This window comes from Carcharhinus amblyrhynchos, chromosome 27 (genome assembly GCF_965287045.1).
Source record: "Carcharhinus amblyrhynchos chromosome 27, sCarAmb.v2.hapA, whole genome shotgun sequence".
Taxonomy (NCBI): Eukaryota; Metazoa; Chordata; class Chondrichthyes; order Carcharhiniformes; family Carcharhinidae; genus Carcharhinus; species Carcharhinus amblyrhynchos.
Window position 1 is genome coordinate 40,099,734 of NC_137350.1, and position 15,949 is coordinate 40,115,682.

Here is a 15,949-nt window from a genome sequence, read left to right on the forward strand (position 1 = left end):
TTTTCCAGCATTTTCTATTTTTGTTTCCGATTCCAGCATCCGCAGTGTTTTGCCTTGATGCCGGAATAGCGATTGTTAGCTTTCATGTGTTTGAGACAATTGCTTCTGTGTTTTTAACCCTTGCCCCATTCTCTCTCTGCAAACCCATCTCACGCTTTATGGAATGGCGATCCAGGGGAAAGCAATAATCAGCTAGCGGTGGTTTCGGAAGAGCTGGCACGGAGGATGGAGGATTCTGTCAGGCAGCAAGAGGAAATCAGTCTCCTGCTCGCACAGGTTGTGGAATTACAACAGAAATGTAAAACGGTATGTCAGCGATCCACCAATCCCATTCCAGCTCCAACAATCCGCTGTAATGATTGGAATTTAATATCTGTTACTTTTCTGCAATCAGTGCACGACAGAAAATGAGGAGTTAACTCAATACCTTGTCACATCAAGAGAGATTCAGGAGCAACTAAAGACAGAGGTGGGTAATGGGCTCAGTGACCCCTCTCCCCGCCCCCCCCAGCACCCTGTGTTACTGACTGTATCTGTACTGATGTTAATCCAGCTCCCTCACACTGTCACTCAGTAACCCCTCTCTCTCCCCCAGCACCCTGTGTTACTGACTGTATCTGTACTGATGTTAATCCAGCTCCCTCACACTGTCACTCAGTAACCCCTCTCTCCCCCCCCAGCACCCTGTGTTACTGACTGTATCTGTACTGATGTTAATCCAGCTCCCTCACACTGTCACTCAGTAACCCCTCTCTCCCCCCCCAGCACCCTGTGTTACTGACTGTATCTGTACTGATGTTAATCCAGCTCCCTCACACTGTCACTCAGTAACCCCTCTCTCCCCCCCAGCACCCTGTGTTACTGACTGTATCTGTACTGATGTTAATCCAGCTCCCTCACACTGTCACTCAGTAACCCCTCTCCCCCCCCCAGCACCCCGTGTTACTGACTGTATCTGTACTGATGTTAATCCAGCTCCCTCACACTGTCACTCAGTAACCCCTCTCTCTCCCCCAGCACCCTGTGTTACTGACTGTATCTGTACTGATGTTAATCCAGCTCCCTCACACTGTCACTCAGTAACCCCTCTCTCCCCCCAGCACCCTGTGTTACTGACTGTATCTGTACTGATGTTAATCCAGCTCCCTCACACTGTCACTCAGTAACCCCTCTCTCCCCCAGCACCCTGTGTTACTGACTGTATCTGTACTGATGTTAATCCAGCTCCCTCACACTGTCACTCAGTAACTCCTCTCTCCCCCCCAGCACCCTGTGTTACTGACTGTATCTGTACTGATGTTAATCCAGCTCCCTCACACTGTCACTCAGTAACTCCTCTCTCCCCCCCAGCACCCTGTGTTACTGACTGTATCTGTACTGATGTTAATCCAGCTCCCTCACACTGTCACTCAGTAACCCCTCTCTCCCCCCCCCAGCACCCTCTGTTACTGACTGTATCTGTACTGATGTTAATCCAGCTCCCTCACACTGTCACTCAGTAACCCCTCTCTCCCCCCCCAGCACCCTGTGTTACTGACTGTATCTGTACTGATGTTAATCCAGCTCCCTCACACTGTCACTCAGTAACCCCTCTCTCCCCCCCCCCCAGCACCCTGTGTTACTGACTGTATCTGTACTGATGTTAATCCAGCTCCCTCACACTGTCACTCAGTAACCCCTCTCTCCCCCCCATCACCCTGTGTTACTGACTGTATCTGTACTGATGTTAATCCAGCTCCCTCACACTGTCACTCAGTAACCCCTCTCTCCCCCCCAGCACCCTGTGTTACTGACTGTATCTGTACTGATGTTAATCCAGCTCCCTCACACTGTCACTCAGTAACCCCTCTCTCCCCCCCAGCACCCTGTGTTACTGACTGTATCTGTACTGATGTTAATCCAGCTCCCTCACACTGTCAGTCAGTAACCCCTCTCTCCCCAGCACCCTGTGTTACTGACTGTATCTGTACTGATGTTAATCCAGCTCCCTCACACTGTCACTCAGTAACCCCTCTCTCCCCCAGCACCCTGTGTTACTGACTGTATCTGTACTGATGTTAATTCAGTTCTGTTGCTCAGCCATAGTAATCAAGCTGTTGTTTGGTTCAGTGACTCAGAGTATGTTTTTTGGGTTGTTTTGTAGGTGCAGAGCCTGCGGGAGAAATATTCTCAGTGTGACGCGATGCTGCGTGAAGCCCAGGAGGAGATGAAGAATCTGCGGAATAAAAATGCTCCTAATAGTTCCATTAACCGCTATCACACCGTGCCTGTCTACCCCATGGTAACCAGCCTGCCACACTCTGTCTCCACACTGTACAATACTTCACTGCTTTTAACATTTCCATAACCAGCTCAGAGCCTTCCAGCCAGTGTGCTGCCCTGTGGGGCAGAGATCCTGACCCATTGAAACACTCTGGTTTCAGATTGGCCGAATAATGAAACTGTGACATTTTCCATTCTGTAAGAGGTTTTCCTTTGGTTCAGAGTAGAGCAGGACTGAATGTTCTCCTGCCCCATCCTTGCTGCACACTGGCAGCTGAACTCAGTTAGGCTGATCTCACTGATGTGGAGTTGCTGGGTTAGAGCCTGGGCCGAGCTCCTGATCTCTGCTCAGAGTTGGGAAGTCAGTGATGAGATTGTTCTCTGGTCTGATTGCTGCATGTTCATGTGGCTGGCCAAGACTCACACATACAAAATTATTGGGGAGTCTTTGGCTCCTGTGGGGCCTGTACCCCAGAGGGAATCCTCAGCAGAGAGAGAAGAGAAACACATCTCTAATGAACCTTTCACAATCTCAGGACTGTCCATATTCCCTCACAGCCAATGGAATGTTTTGGAAGAGTCGTCACTGATGTAACTCAGGAAACTCACCAACTGATAAGCAGAAGGCAAATAACAAGCAGATAAAATGTTATTATTCAGAGGGGAGTGAATCTGTGCAATTCTCACAGGCTGGGTCATTAACTGTGTCCAAGCCTGAGATAGATACATCTGCTATCAGGGAGCGAATCAAGGATTATGGGGATAAGGCAGGAAAGTGGAGTTGAGGATTTTTCACAGTAATTTCATTGCAGTGTTAATGTAAGCCTACTTGTGATGCTAATTAAACAAAAGGATTATATCAGATCTGTCATGATCTCATTGAATGGCAGAAGGGAATTGATGGGCCGAACAGTCCACTTCTGCTCCTACATCTTCTGGTCTATGGTTGAGAGATCAATATTGACTCGTTAGCCAGGGAAACATCCCATTCTCTTCTTAAATAGCAGCCTTGGGATTTTTATATCAACCTGAGAGATTAGATGGAGTGTAGAAGACATCACCTCTACCCAACAGCAGCCGTCTGATATTAAATACAAATGGTTTCTGTGTAATGGACACTGTGAATGGAGATATTCTTTCACTAGGGGTGCTGCTGTCTTTCTGTCTCCAGTGACAAGTGAAATCTCTTCCTTTGAAGGATTCCCTGGCTGCAGAGATTGAAGGAACAATGCGGAAAGGTCTCTATGTGGACACTGCTGCTTCACTCGGGAACAGGTAGGGGATGGACACCTGGATACAGAGCAACGATCGACGCTCAGCCTGATCCATGTATATTGGCGGTTGGTGACTAGTGGGGTGCCCCAGGGGTCGGTGCTGGGGCCTCAGCTATTTACCATTTATATAGATGATCTGGAGGAGGGAACCGAGTGTAGGGTGTCGAAATTTGCTGATGACACCAAGATTGGGGGAAAGGCAAATTGTGCGGAGGGTGTGGAGAGTCTGCAGAAGGATCTAGATAGGCTGGGCGAATGGGCCAGGAAATGGCAAATGGAATTTAATGTTGGCAAGTGTGAGGTGGTCCACTTTGGTAGGAAGAATGGTAGGAAGGACTATTACTTACGTGGCGAAAAACTGCAGCAGGCGACGGTGCAGAGGGACCTCGGGGTCCTTGTGCATGAGTCGCAAAAACCCAGCCTGCAGGTGCAGCAGGTGGTCAGGAAGGCGAATGGGATGCTGGCCTTCATAGCGAGGGGGATTGAATATAAAAGTAGGGAGGTCTTGCTGCAGCTGTATAGGGCATTGGTGAGGCCGCAGCTGGAGTACTGTGTGCAGTTTTGGGCGCCGCACCTGCGCAAGGATATTTTGGCCTTGGAGGGAGTGCAGAGGAGGTTTACTAGGCTGATACCGGAGTTGAGGGGGTTGAGCTATGAGGAGAGGCTGAATAAACTAGGCTTGTACTCGTTAGAGTTTAGAAGAATGAGGGGAGATCTCATTGAGACGTATAAGATGATGAATGGGATAGATAGGATAGAGGTGGAGAGACTCTTCCCGCTCAAAAAAGACAGTAGGACTAGGGGGCACAGCCTCAAGATAAAGGGGGGGCGGTTCAGAACGGAGTTGAGGAGGAACTTCTTCACTCAAAGGGTGGTGAATCTCTGGAATTCTCTGCCCGTTGAAGTGGTGGAGGCTGCCTCGCTAAATATTTTTAAGAAGCGGGTTGATGGGTTTTTGATAAGAGAGGGGATTAAGGGTTATGGGGAGAGGGCGGGAAAGTGGAACTGAGCCACGACAGATCAGCCACGACAGATCAGCCATGATCTTATTGAATGGCGGGGCAGGCTCGAAGGGCCAGATGGCCTACTCCTGCTCCTATTTCTTATGTTCTTATGTTCTTATACCTGAGCATTGACCTGGAGTTTGAGAGCTGAAGGTTTGCATTCTGAGCATGTAGGATGAGGATTTTGGTTTGAGGATGTGATCAGTGTTTGAATGTGAGCCTCTCCAGTGAGAAGGATATCACCTTACCTCAGAATCCTGCAGATCATCAAAGTTTCAGCTTTCTGTTGGGTGAGCTGTTCTTGGGCTGTGTTCAGGTAAATTTGGTCTCTATTACTTGGCCGGGGGACAAAGCCAATTAGAGTTCTCACTCAGTTACTGACAGACCTGGATATGCGTTTGCATCAGGTAATTGTAAATGAAGGATTATAGCTTTCCATCAGGGATAGAACAACCCTCACCATCAGACTGTTTCTCCTTCACCTTATCGAAAGAAAGATTTACTTTGCTTGGCTTCACAATATCCCAAAGTGCTTTCCTGCCAATGACGTAATTTGTAAATATAAACGGGTAATGTTGCCATAGTTCCAGATGACCAGAGGCTGTTGTCCCCATTGAGAGGGAAAGCTGACTGTTGGTGATTTAACCTGAGGGTCACCACACCTCAGGAGAGGTGCAGAGTTGAGAAGGTGGGGCCTTTGTGAATAAGCTCGGCCAGTACAGAATTTGAACCCATTCTGTTGGCGTCCAGCCAACTGAGCGAACCAACCCCAGCTTCTGTTGGAGTGCGGGAATCACAGCAGCCAGTGTACACACTACAGGCACCCAATAACCAGTGAAAATTACCAGAGAATCAGGATTTAGGGAGATTTATTGAGGGATAAAAGGTCAGAGAGTGGGGAGAACTACCCCTCTCCCCCCCACCCCCCCACCACCACCACCAACACCCTCCCATCTCCGCTGATCTTTTAGGTTCATCTATGAGTATAGTTCAACATCTCATCCCAGTACTGACCCTCTGACAGTGCGGCACTCCCTCAGCACTGACCCTCTGACAGTGCGGCACTCCCTCAGTACTGACCCTCTGACAGTGCGGCACTCCCTCAGTACTGACCCTCTGACAGTGCGGCACTCCCTCAGCACTGACCCTCTGACAGTGCGGCACTCCCTCAGCACTGACCCTCTGACAGTGCGGCACTCCCTCAGTACTGACCCTCTGACAGTGCGGCACTCCCTCAGCACTGACCCTCTGACAGTGCGGCACTCCCTCAGTACTGACCCTCTGACAGTGCGGCACTCCCTCAGCACTGACCCTCTGACAGTGCGGCACTCCCTCAGTACTGACCCTCTGACAGTGCGGCACTCCCTCAGCACTGACCCTTTGACAGTGCGGCGCTCCCTCAGCACTGACCCTCTGACAGTGCGGCACTCCCTCAGCACTGACCCTTTGACAGTGCGGCGCTCCCTCAGCACTGAGGGAGCTTTATGTTTGTGGTGCTCATGTTCTGAAGTGAAACTGGAACAGAACAGCTTTGTAATGGAGGTGGGTGGGGGGGGACAGAAGTGGTTTTGGGGGGGTGGGGCGGAAGTGGGTGGGTGGGGGGGGTGCAGAGTAAAAGTGTTACTCACTGAACCACGGGGAGATTTCCAGGGTTACCGTCTGCTAATGCTTTGCTTTCCTCCCTCAGTAACTACAACCGGAGGGTGTTTGAGACAGTGCGAGCTGTTAATCAGACGGTGAAGCTGAAATCTCGCTCCCAGTCCCCTCAGAACATTCCGGGCTCCAGTCCATCATCGACAGGACATTCGGGATCCAGCCGTCTCAGTACACCGCACACCAGCTTCTACGGGTCATATTCTTCCAGCGTTGGGCTGGATGAAAAGCTGCAGACACTGAACCCGGAGGCAGAGAGCACTCTGTAAGAATCAGCCACACATCCCCACTTATTGCAGTAACATTACAGAACTGCACAACACAGAGAGGCCATTCAGCCCATCACAGCTGAAAGAAACCCGTTTATGTAGCGCCTTTCACAAACTCCAGAGCAACTAAAATAATCAGTAGCCAATGAAGTGTATTCCCTGCTGTCTCATAGGAAATGCGGCAGCTAATTTATGCACAGCAAGATCCCACAAACGGCAAAGTGATTCCGATCGGATATTCTGCCCTTTTCTGCGATGATTTTGGTAGAGGAATAAATATTGGCCGGGGCACCGGGGACTAACTCCCCCGAAATTCTGCAGCATCAGGGGATTGCTTATGTCCATCTGAGTGAGCAGGTGGGGTTTCAGTTTCAAATCTCATCCAAAAGATAACACGTCTGACAGTGCGGCGCTCCCTCAGCACTGACCCTCTGACAGTGCGGCGCTCCCTCAGCACTGACCCTCTGACAGTGCGGCGCTCCCTCAGCACTGACCCTCTGACAGTGCGGCGCTCCCTCAGCACTGACCCTCTGACAGTGCGGCACTCCCTCAGCACTGACCCTCTGATAGTGCGGCACTCCCTCAGCACTGACCCTCTGACAGTGCGGCGCTCCCTCAGCACTGACCCTCTGACAGTGCGGCGCTCCCTCAGCACTGACCCTCTGACAGTGCGGCGCTCCCTCAGCACTGACCCTCTGACAGTGCGGCGCTCCCTCAGCACTGACCCTCTGACAGTGCGGCGCTCCCTCAGCACTGACCCTCTGACAGTGCGGCGCTCCCTCAGCACTGACCCTCTGACAGTGCGGCGCTCCCTCAGCACTGACCCTCTGACAGTGCGGCGCTCCCTCAGCACTGACCCTCTGACAGTGCGGCACTCCCTCAGCACTGACCCTCTGACAGTGCAGTATTCATTCAGTACTACACTGTCTGTGTGAAGATGGATTATGTGTTAATAGAATCATAGAATCCCTAAAGTGCAGAAGGAGGCCATTAAGTCCATTGAGCCCACACTGACAACAATCCCACCCAGATCCTATCTCCATAACCCCATGTATTTACCCTGCTAATCTCCCTGACACCGAGGGGCAACATAACATGGCCAAGCAACCTAACCTGCAGATCAGGAAACTGGATCACCCGGAAGAGACCCACGTTGGGAGAACATGCAAACCCCACAGAGATAATCACTCAAGGCTGGAATTGAACCCGATCCCTGGCACTGTGAGGCTGCAGTGCTAACCACCGTGCCACTGTGCCACCCATATTCATTCTCTGGATTCAGATTTGACCCCCGACCTGCTAATTCAGGGAGTTTATCCAATTGCTCTCTCTCCCCTGTTTGTTCCCCACTGCCCTGCAAATCTTTCCTTTTCAGCTATTTATCCAATTCAATTTTGAAAGTAATTACTGAATTTTTTCCTGCTGGGAGCACATTCCCGATCGATGCCTCACTGCCTGGGAAAATCCTCACCCCCACCTTGGTTTGTTTGCTTATCACCTCAGCTCTGTGTTCCTCTGTTTACCCAGCCTATCATTTGGTGACTAGTGGGGTGCCCCAGGGGTCGGTGCTGGGGCCTCAGCTATTTACCATTTATATAGATGATCTGGAGGAGGGAACCGAGTGCAGGGTGTCGAAATTTGCGATGACACCAAGATTGGGGGAAAGGCAAATTGTGCGGAGGGTGTGGAGAGTCTGCAGAAGGATCTAGATAGGCTGGGCGAATGGGCCAGGAAATGGCAAATGGAATTTAATGTTGGCAAGTGTGAGGTGGTCCACTTTGGTAGGAAGAATGGTAGGAAGGACTATTACTTACGTGGCGAAAAACTGCAGCAGGCGACGGTGCAGAGGGACCTCGGGGTCCTTGTGCATGAGTCGCAAAAACCCAGCTTGCAGGTGCAGCAGGTAGTCAGGAAGGCGAATGGGATGCTGGCCTTCATAGCGAGGGGGATTGAATATAAAAGTAGGGAGGTCTTGCTGCAGCTGTATAGGGCATTGGTGAGGCCGCAGCTGGAGTACTGTGTGCAGTTTTGGGCGCCGCACCTGCGCAAGGATATTTTGGCCCTGGAGGGAGTGCAGAGGAGGTTTACTAGGCTGATACCGGAGTTGAGGGGATTGAGCTATGAGGAGAGGCTGAATAAACTAGGCTTGTACTCGTTAGAGTTTAGAAGAATGAGGGGAGATCTCATTGAGACGTATAAGATGATGAATGGGATGGATAGGATAGAGGTGGAGAGACTCTTCCCGCTCAAAAAAGACAGTAGGACTAGGGGGCACAGCCTCAAGATAAAGGGGAGGCGGTTTAGAACGGAGTTGAGGAGGAACTTCTTCACTCAAAGGGTGGTGAATCTCTGGAATTCTCTGCCCGTTGAAGTGGTGGAGGCTGCCTCGCTAAATATTTTTAAGAAGCAGGTTGATGGGTTCTTGATAAGAGAGGGGATTAAGGGTTATGGGGAGAGGGCGGGAAAGTGGAACTGAGCCACGACAGATCAGCCATGATCTTATTGAATGGCGGGGCAGGCTCGAAGGGCTAGATGGCCTACTCCTGCTCCTATTTCTTATGTTCTTATGTTCTTATGTTCTTATTCTGGAAGCAAAGTTCCTTATTTACCCAAACAAAAAATCTCCATCTCTAAATGTCTCTATTCAATCTTTTCTCAATTTTCTCTAAGGAAAACAAGTTTCTCTTGTCTCCCCACAGAACACAAGTGCTTCTTCCCGGCGCCATTCTAATGCACCTGCTGAAGCCTGTCAATAACGCTGGTGTGTGCGTCTGTGTGTGTGTGTGTGTGTGTGTCTATCTGTGTGTGTGTGTATGTGTGTCTATCTGTGTGTCTGTCTGTGTGTGTGTGTGTGTGAGGTGTGGGCAGCGTGGGCTAAGCTGCAATGTCTCTGTTGTGGAACAGCCTGTGACAGTGATGGTTGTACAAGCGAGAGTGTAGGAGGTTGGGAAGCTCAGTGCTGTCACTCATGTGGACTCCAAGTTTATTTCTCTGCCTTACAGTGAAAGTTTTTCTTTCCCCAGGGAGGAGGATACAGAGAGGAAGCCAGGGACTCCGGGGACTCCAGGCTGTCGGGATCTACAAGCAGCTTTGCAGCGATTGTCTCTGCGACAGCTTGCATCATCCGATAAGACATTCTTTGAGCAGGAACGTGACCAGAAGCTGAAAGCTCTGACTGGTGATGAGGTCTTGTCCAGTGGCCTAGTCACCCCAGCTGAGAGTGTCCTTTCCACAGGCACCAATTACTCTGGGAGCTCAGGAATGACCGGATATTCCATCAATTCCCGCTCCAACTGCCCTGATAAGCTGAAGATTGTTAAGCCTTTGGAAGGTGAGGACTTTGACCCAACAGTTTACTTCTGATCCTCTGTCAGTCTATCTCTCTCTCTCTGTCTCTTTCTTTCTCTCTCCCCATCGCACCCTTTCCCCGTCTCTCCCGTTCCCCGTCATTCCCCCTCCCCGTCTCTCCCTCTTTTCCCGTCTCTCCCTCTTTTCCCGTCTCTCCCTCTTTTCCCGTCTCTTTCACTCTCCCCGTCTCTTTCACTCTCCCTGTCTCTCTTCATCTATATTTCTATGGTGATGTTGGGAATGGCATTAAACACAAAACCAGAGATGCATTGTTGGCTTTGATAGATTGGGGAGAGTTACTTAGAGGGATGACAATGGATAGGCTATGGCAGACATTCAAGGAACACATGGGGAAACTACAGCAACTGTTTATTCCTGTCTGATACAAAAGCAAAATGGGTAAGAGGCCAATCCATGGCTTACAAAGGAAATTAGAGAGAGTATCCGATCTAAGGAAAAAGCATACAGATTGGGCAAGAGAAATAATAGGGCTGCGGATTGGGAACAGTTCAGAATTCAGTAAAGAAGGGGCAAGGGATTGATTAAGAAAGGGGAAAATACAGTATGAAAGTAAACTTGCAGGGAACATAAAGACTGACAGTAAGAGTTTCTACAGATATGTGAAGAGAAAGGGGTTGGTGAAGATAAATGTAGGTCCCCTCCAGACAGAAACAGGGGAATGTATAATAGGGAACAAAGAAATGGCCGAGCGACTGAATACATACTTTGGTTCTATCTTCACAAAAGAGAACACAAATCAGCTGTCAGAAATGTTGGAGAATGCAAGATTTAGTGAGAGGGAAGAACTGAGAGAGATCAGTATTTATAAAGAAATGGTGCTAGGAAAGTTGATGGGACAGAAAGCGGATAAATCCCCAGGTCCTGATAATCTACATCCCAGAGTACATAAGGAAGTGGCTCTGGAAACAGTGGATGCATTGGTGGTCATCTTCCAGGATTCTATAGACTCTGGAACAGTCCCTGTGGATTGGAGGGCAGCGAATGTCACTCCAATATTCACAAAGGGAGGCAGAGAGAAAACAGGAATTACAGATCAGTAAACTCAACAACGGCAGTGGGGAAAATATTCAAATCAATTATCAAAACTTTATAGCAGAGCATTTAGAAAGCAGTGGCAGGATCAGACAGAGTCAGCATGGATTTATAAAAGGGTAAATCATGCTTGACAAATCTGTTGGAATTCTTTGAGGATGTAACTAGTAGAATTGACATGGGGGAGTAAGTTGATGTGATATATGTAGATTTTCAGAAAGCGTTTGACAAAGTCCTGCACAAGACACTATTGTGCAAGATTAAAGTGCATGGGATTAGGGGAAGTGTATTGAGATGGACAGAAAACTGGTTTGCAGAGAGGAAACAAAGAGTAGGGATTAACAAGTGCTTTTTAAATTGGCAGGCAGTAACTAGTGGGGTGTACAGGGATTGGTGCTGGGACCCCAGCTATTCACAATATATATTAATGATTTGGATGAGGGAACAAAATGTAACTTCTCAAAGTTTCTAGGTGATACCAAGTTGGGTGGGAGAGTGAACTGTGACGAGGATGTAGAGAGCCTTCAGAATGATCTGGACAGGTTGGGTGAGTGGGCTAATCAATGGCAGATGCAGTATAATTTGGATAAATGTGAGGTTACTCACTTTGGAAGCAAAAACAAGAAGGCAGATTACTACCTGAATGGCTGTAAATTGGGAGAGGGGAGTGTGCAGAGGGACCTGGGTGTCCTTGTGCACCAGTCACTGAAGGTAAGCACGCAGGTGCAGCAGGTGGGAAAGGAGGTAAATGGAATTTTGGCCTTCATTGCGAGAGGTTTTGAGTACAGGAGCAGGGATGTGTTGTTGCAATTATACAGGGCCTTGGTGAGGCCACACCTAGAGTATTGTGGGCAGTTTTAGTTTCCTTTTCTGAGGAAGGATGTTCTTGCTCTCGAGGGAGAGCAGTGAAGGTTTACCAGGCTGATTCCGGGGATGGTGGGACTGATGTATGAGGAGAGATTGACCAGGTTAGGATTGTTTTCACTGGAGTTCAGGCAAATGAGGGGTGATCTCATAGAGACATATAAAATTCTAAGGAGACTAAACAGGGTAGATGTAGGAAGGATGTTGTCGATGATGGGGGGAGTCCAAAGCAGGGGTCGTGGACTGAGGATTCAGGATAAGCCATTTAGGACAGAGATGAGGAGACATTTCTTCACCCAAAGTGTGGTGAGCCTGTGGAATTCATTACCACAGGAAGTAGTTGATGACAAAATATTGAATATATTCAAGGGTCAGCTGGATATAGCACTTGGGGTGAATGGGATCAAAGATTATGGGGAGAAAGCAGAGTTGGGCCATTGAGTTGGATGATCAGCTATGATTGTGATGAATGGCAGAGCAGGCTTGAAGAACTCAATGGTCTCCTCCTGCTCCTATCTTATATGTTTCTGTTTCTCTCTTCATCTTTCTTTTTGCCTCAGTGTCTCTCTTTGTCTCTGTCCATATCTCTCTCTCTTACTTGCCTCCGTGTCTCTCTCTCTGTCCCTCTGCTCCCCCTCTCTCTCTCTTTCTCACTCTCTTTCCTTTCCTGTCATTCAGACTCTCACCCTATCTCAATGCTCGATCTCAACCTCGATTCCTGTGTGCTCTGCTATTTTCTGACCATTCAGTCTGTGTCTCAGGTTCAGTCACTCTCTATCAATGGCAGCAACTCGCTCAGCCAAACCTCGGAGGCATCTTGGACCCACGGCCAGGGGTCCTTACCAAAGATTTCCGGCAACTTGACATTGACACGGGCGAGGTTTACAACCTCAACGACTTGGAAGAAGATGAAACAGATTTTACTTCATTCCAGGATATCATAACAGTCCCTGTCTCCGCACCAGAGCCTAATGGTAAGGAATTCACTGAGATCACACCATACACGTTGATATATCTCACACCTCTCACTGTGACATGATATACCCCACACCCCTCACTGTAACACTCTGATATACCCCACACCCCTCACTCTAACACTCTGATATACCCCACACCCCTCACTGTAACACTCTGATACACCCCTCACTCTAACACTCTGATATACCCCACACCCCTCACTCTAACACTCTGATATATCCCACACCCCTCACTGTAACACTCTGATATACCCCACACCCCTCACTCTAACACTCTGATATATCCCACACCCCTCACTGTAACACTCTGATATATCCCACACCCCTCACTCTAACACTCTGATATACCCCACACCCCTCACTCTAACACTCTGATATACCCCACACCCCTCACTCTAACACTCTGATATACCCCACACCCCTCACTCTAACACTCTGATATATCCCACACCCCTCACTGTAACACTCTGATATACCCCACACCCCTCACTCTAACACTCTGATATATCCCACACCCCTCACTCTAACACTCTGATATACCCCACACCCCTCACTCTAACACTCTGATATACCCCACACCCCTCACTCTAACACTCTGATATACCCCACACCCCTCACTCTAACACTCTGATATATCCCACACCCCTCACTGTAACACTCTGATATACCCCACACCCCTCACTCTAACACTCTGATATACCCCACACCCCTCACTCTAACACTCTGATATATCCCACACCCCTCACTGTAACACTCTGATATACCCCACACCCCTCACTCTAACACTCTGATATATCCCACACCCCTCACTCTAACACTCTGATATACCCCACACCCCTCACTCTAACACTCTGATATACCCCACACCCCTCACTGTAACACTCTGATATACCCCTTGCCTCTCACTGTAACACTGATATACCCCTCATCCCTCGCTCTAACACTGATATACCCCTCATCCCTCACTGTAACACTCTGATATATCCCACACCCCTCACTCTAACACTCTGATATACCCCAAACCCCTCACTCTAACACTCTGATATATCTCACACCCCTCACTGTAACACTGATATGTCCCACACCCCTCACTCTAACACTCTGATATGTCCCACACCCCCACACTGTAACACTGATATATCTCACACCCCTCACTGTATCCCTCTGTAACACTGTAATGAATGTGTTTAGTTCCAGCCTATCACTCCACAAACCGTTTGCCTGACACTCACTCCACCTACACCATCACGACCTGCCGGATCATGCATCCCTCCGATGAACTGACCACAGTGACACTGAGGTAAGAGAGAGGGTGGCGAGGGTGTGTGTGGGGGTGGCAAGGGGGTGTGTGGGGGTGGCGGGGGGGTGTGTGGGGGTGGCGGGGGGGTGTGTTGGGGTGGCGGGGGGGTGTGTGGGGGTGGCGGGGGGCGTGTGGGGTTGGTGGGGGGGCGTGTGGGGGTGGCGGGGGGGCGTGTGGGGGTGGCGGGGGGTGTGTGGGGGTGGCGGGGGGCGTGTGGGGTTGGTGGGGGGCGTGTGGGGGTGGCGGGGGGCGTGTGGGGGTGGTGGGGGTCATGTGGGGGTGGTGGGGGGTGTGTGGGGGTGGTGGGGGGTGTGTGGGGGTGTGTGGGGGTGGTGGGGGGTGTGTGGGGTTGGTGGGGGGGTGTGTGGGGGTGGCGGGGGGCGTGTGGGGGTGGTGGGGGGTGTGTGGGGGTGGTGGGGGGTGTGTGGGGGTGGCGGGGGGTGTGTGGGGGTGTGTGGGCGTGTGTGGGGGTGGTGGGGGATGTGTGGGGTTGGTGGGAGGGCGTGTGGGGGTGGCGGGGGGTGTGTGGGGTTGGTGGGGGGGCGTGTGGGGGTGGCGGGGGGCGTGTGGGGGTGGTGGGGGTGGTGGGGGATGTGTGGGGGTGTGTGGGGGTGGCGGGGGGGTGTGTGGGGGTGGTGGGAGTTGTGTGGGGGTGGCAGTGAGTTACAGACTGTGCTGACTGGGGTTTTATTGTGCCTATTGGATAACAGTGCACCCCCTCTTCTTGAGAAGCTGCTTGAATAGTTGGCAGGAAATGGGTAACCGTTTAAAAAAGAGAGAAGCAAGAGTTGAGCATCTTGCTGAGCCTCACTGTGCCCCAGTGCTCCACAATCAATGGAATCCCTTTGATGTGTTGTCACCTTTGTAATAAAGGAAACATGGTTGCTGATTTGTACACAGCAAGATCCCACAAACAGCAACATGAAAATGACGCCTAATGGTGTTTCCCTGAGTCCTCAGGTACCAGGGGAGGGAGAGTTAGTGTTTAGTGTCTCCTGACGATGTATTAATGATAGAACATGCCCTTTACACCATTGCATTGTCATATCAGGGCCGAGTGTAATCACCATGTGAGCAGATAATCCTTCCCTCTTCCTGTTTTCTAATGGGATGGGGTGGGGGGAATTTCCTGGTAAGGTGCACTATTTGTTGCCCATCCCTAATTGCCCTGGAGGAGGTAGGTGTGAGTTACCTTCTTAACTGCTGCAGTCCTGGTCTCACCACCAGTTCTTCAAGGGCAATTAGGGATGGGCGAGAGATCCTGGTCTGATGAGCCGCGCTCACATCCTATCAAAGGGGGAAAAGAAAACCACGTGGCATAGGTACACCCACAGTGCTGTTAGGGAGGGAGTTCCAGGATTTTGACCCAGGGACAGTGAAGGAATATTTCCAAGTCAAAGTGGTGGGTGACTTGGAGGGGAATCTCCAGGTGATGGTGTTTCTAGGTATCTGCTGCTCCTGTCCTTCTAGATTGTGGTGGTCATAGGTTTGGAAGGTGTTGCCTCTGGAGCCTTGGTGAGTTCCTGCAGTGCTTCTTGTAGACTCGCACACATTGCTGTCACTGTGAGTCAGTGGTGGCGGGAGTGAATGTTGAAGGTGGTGGATGGGGTGCCATCGAGCGGGGCTGCTTTGTCCTGGATGGTGTCGAGCTTCTTGAGTGTTGTTGGAGCTGCAGCCATCCAGACAAGTGGTGAGTATCCCATCACATTCCTGACTCGTGCCTTGTACTTGGTGGACAGGCTTTGGGGATCAGGAGGTGAGTTATTCTCTGCAGAATTCCTGGTTTCTGGCCTGCTCTGATAGCCACAGTATTTATATGGCTGATCTAGTTCAGTGTCTGGTCAGTGGTAACCCCAGGATTTTGGCAGTGGGGGCTTTAGTGATGGTGATGGCTGCCAAGTGGGGATGGTTATATTCTCTAATATCAGAGACGGTCATTAGCTGG

At 50.2% G+C, this 15,949-nt stretch overlaps 1 protein-coding gene across 1 annotated transcript in view; it reads left to right on the plus strand.

Moving 5' to 3' along the window:
• LOC145359031 (trafficking kinesin-binding protein 1-like) overlaps window positions 1–15,949 on the plus strand; it is a gene marked incomplete at its 5' end in the record, with an annotated part of 57,745 nt that overhangs the window by 31,844 nt on the left and 9,952 nt on the right. The window contains 8 exons of the mRNA XM_080213385.1: window positions 176–306; window positions 395–469; window positions 2,144–2,281; window positions 3,461–3,537; window positions 6,228–6,458; window positions 9,486–9,793; window positions 12,489–12,701; window positions 13,896–14,004. Coding sequence (XP_080069511.1) covers window positions 176–306; window positions 395–469; window positions 2,144–2,281; window positions 3,461–3,537; window positions 6,228–6,458; window positions 9,486–9,793; window positions 12,489–12,701; window positions 13,896–14,004 — 1,282 coding nt within the window. The remainder of the gene's footprint in view (window positions 1–175; window positions 307–394; window positions 470–2,143; window positions 2,282–3,460; window positions 3,538–6,227; window positions 6,459–9,485; window positions 9,794–12,488; window positions 12,702–13,895; window positions 14,005–15,949) is intronic.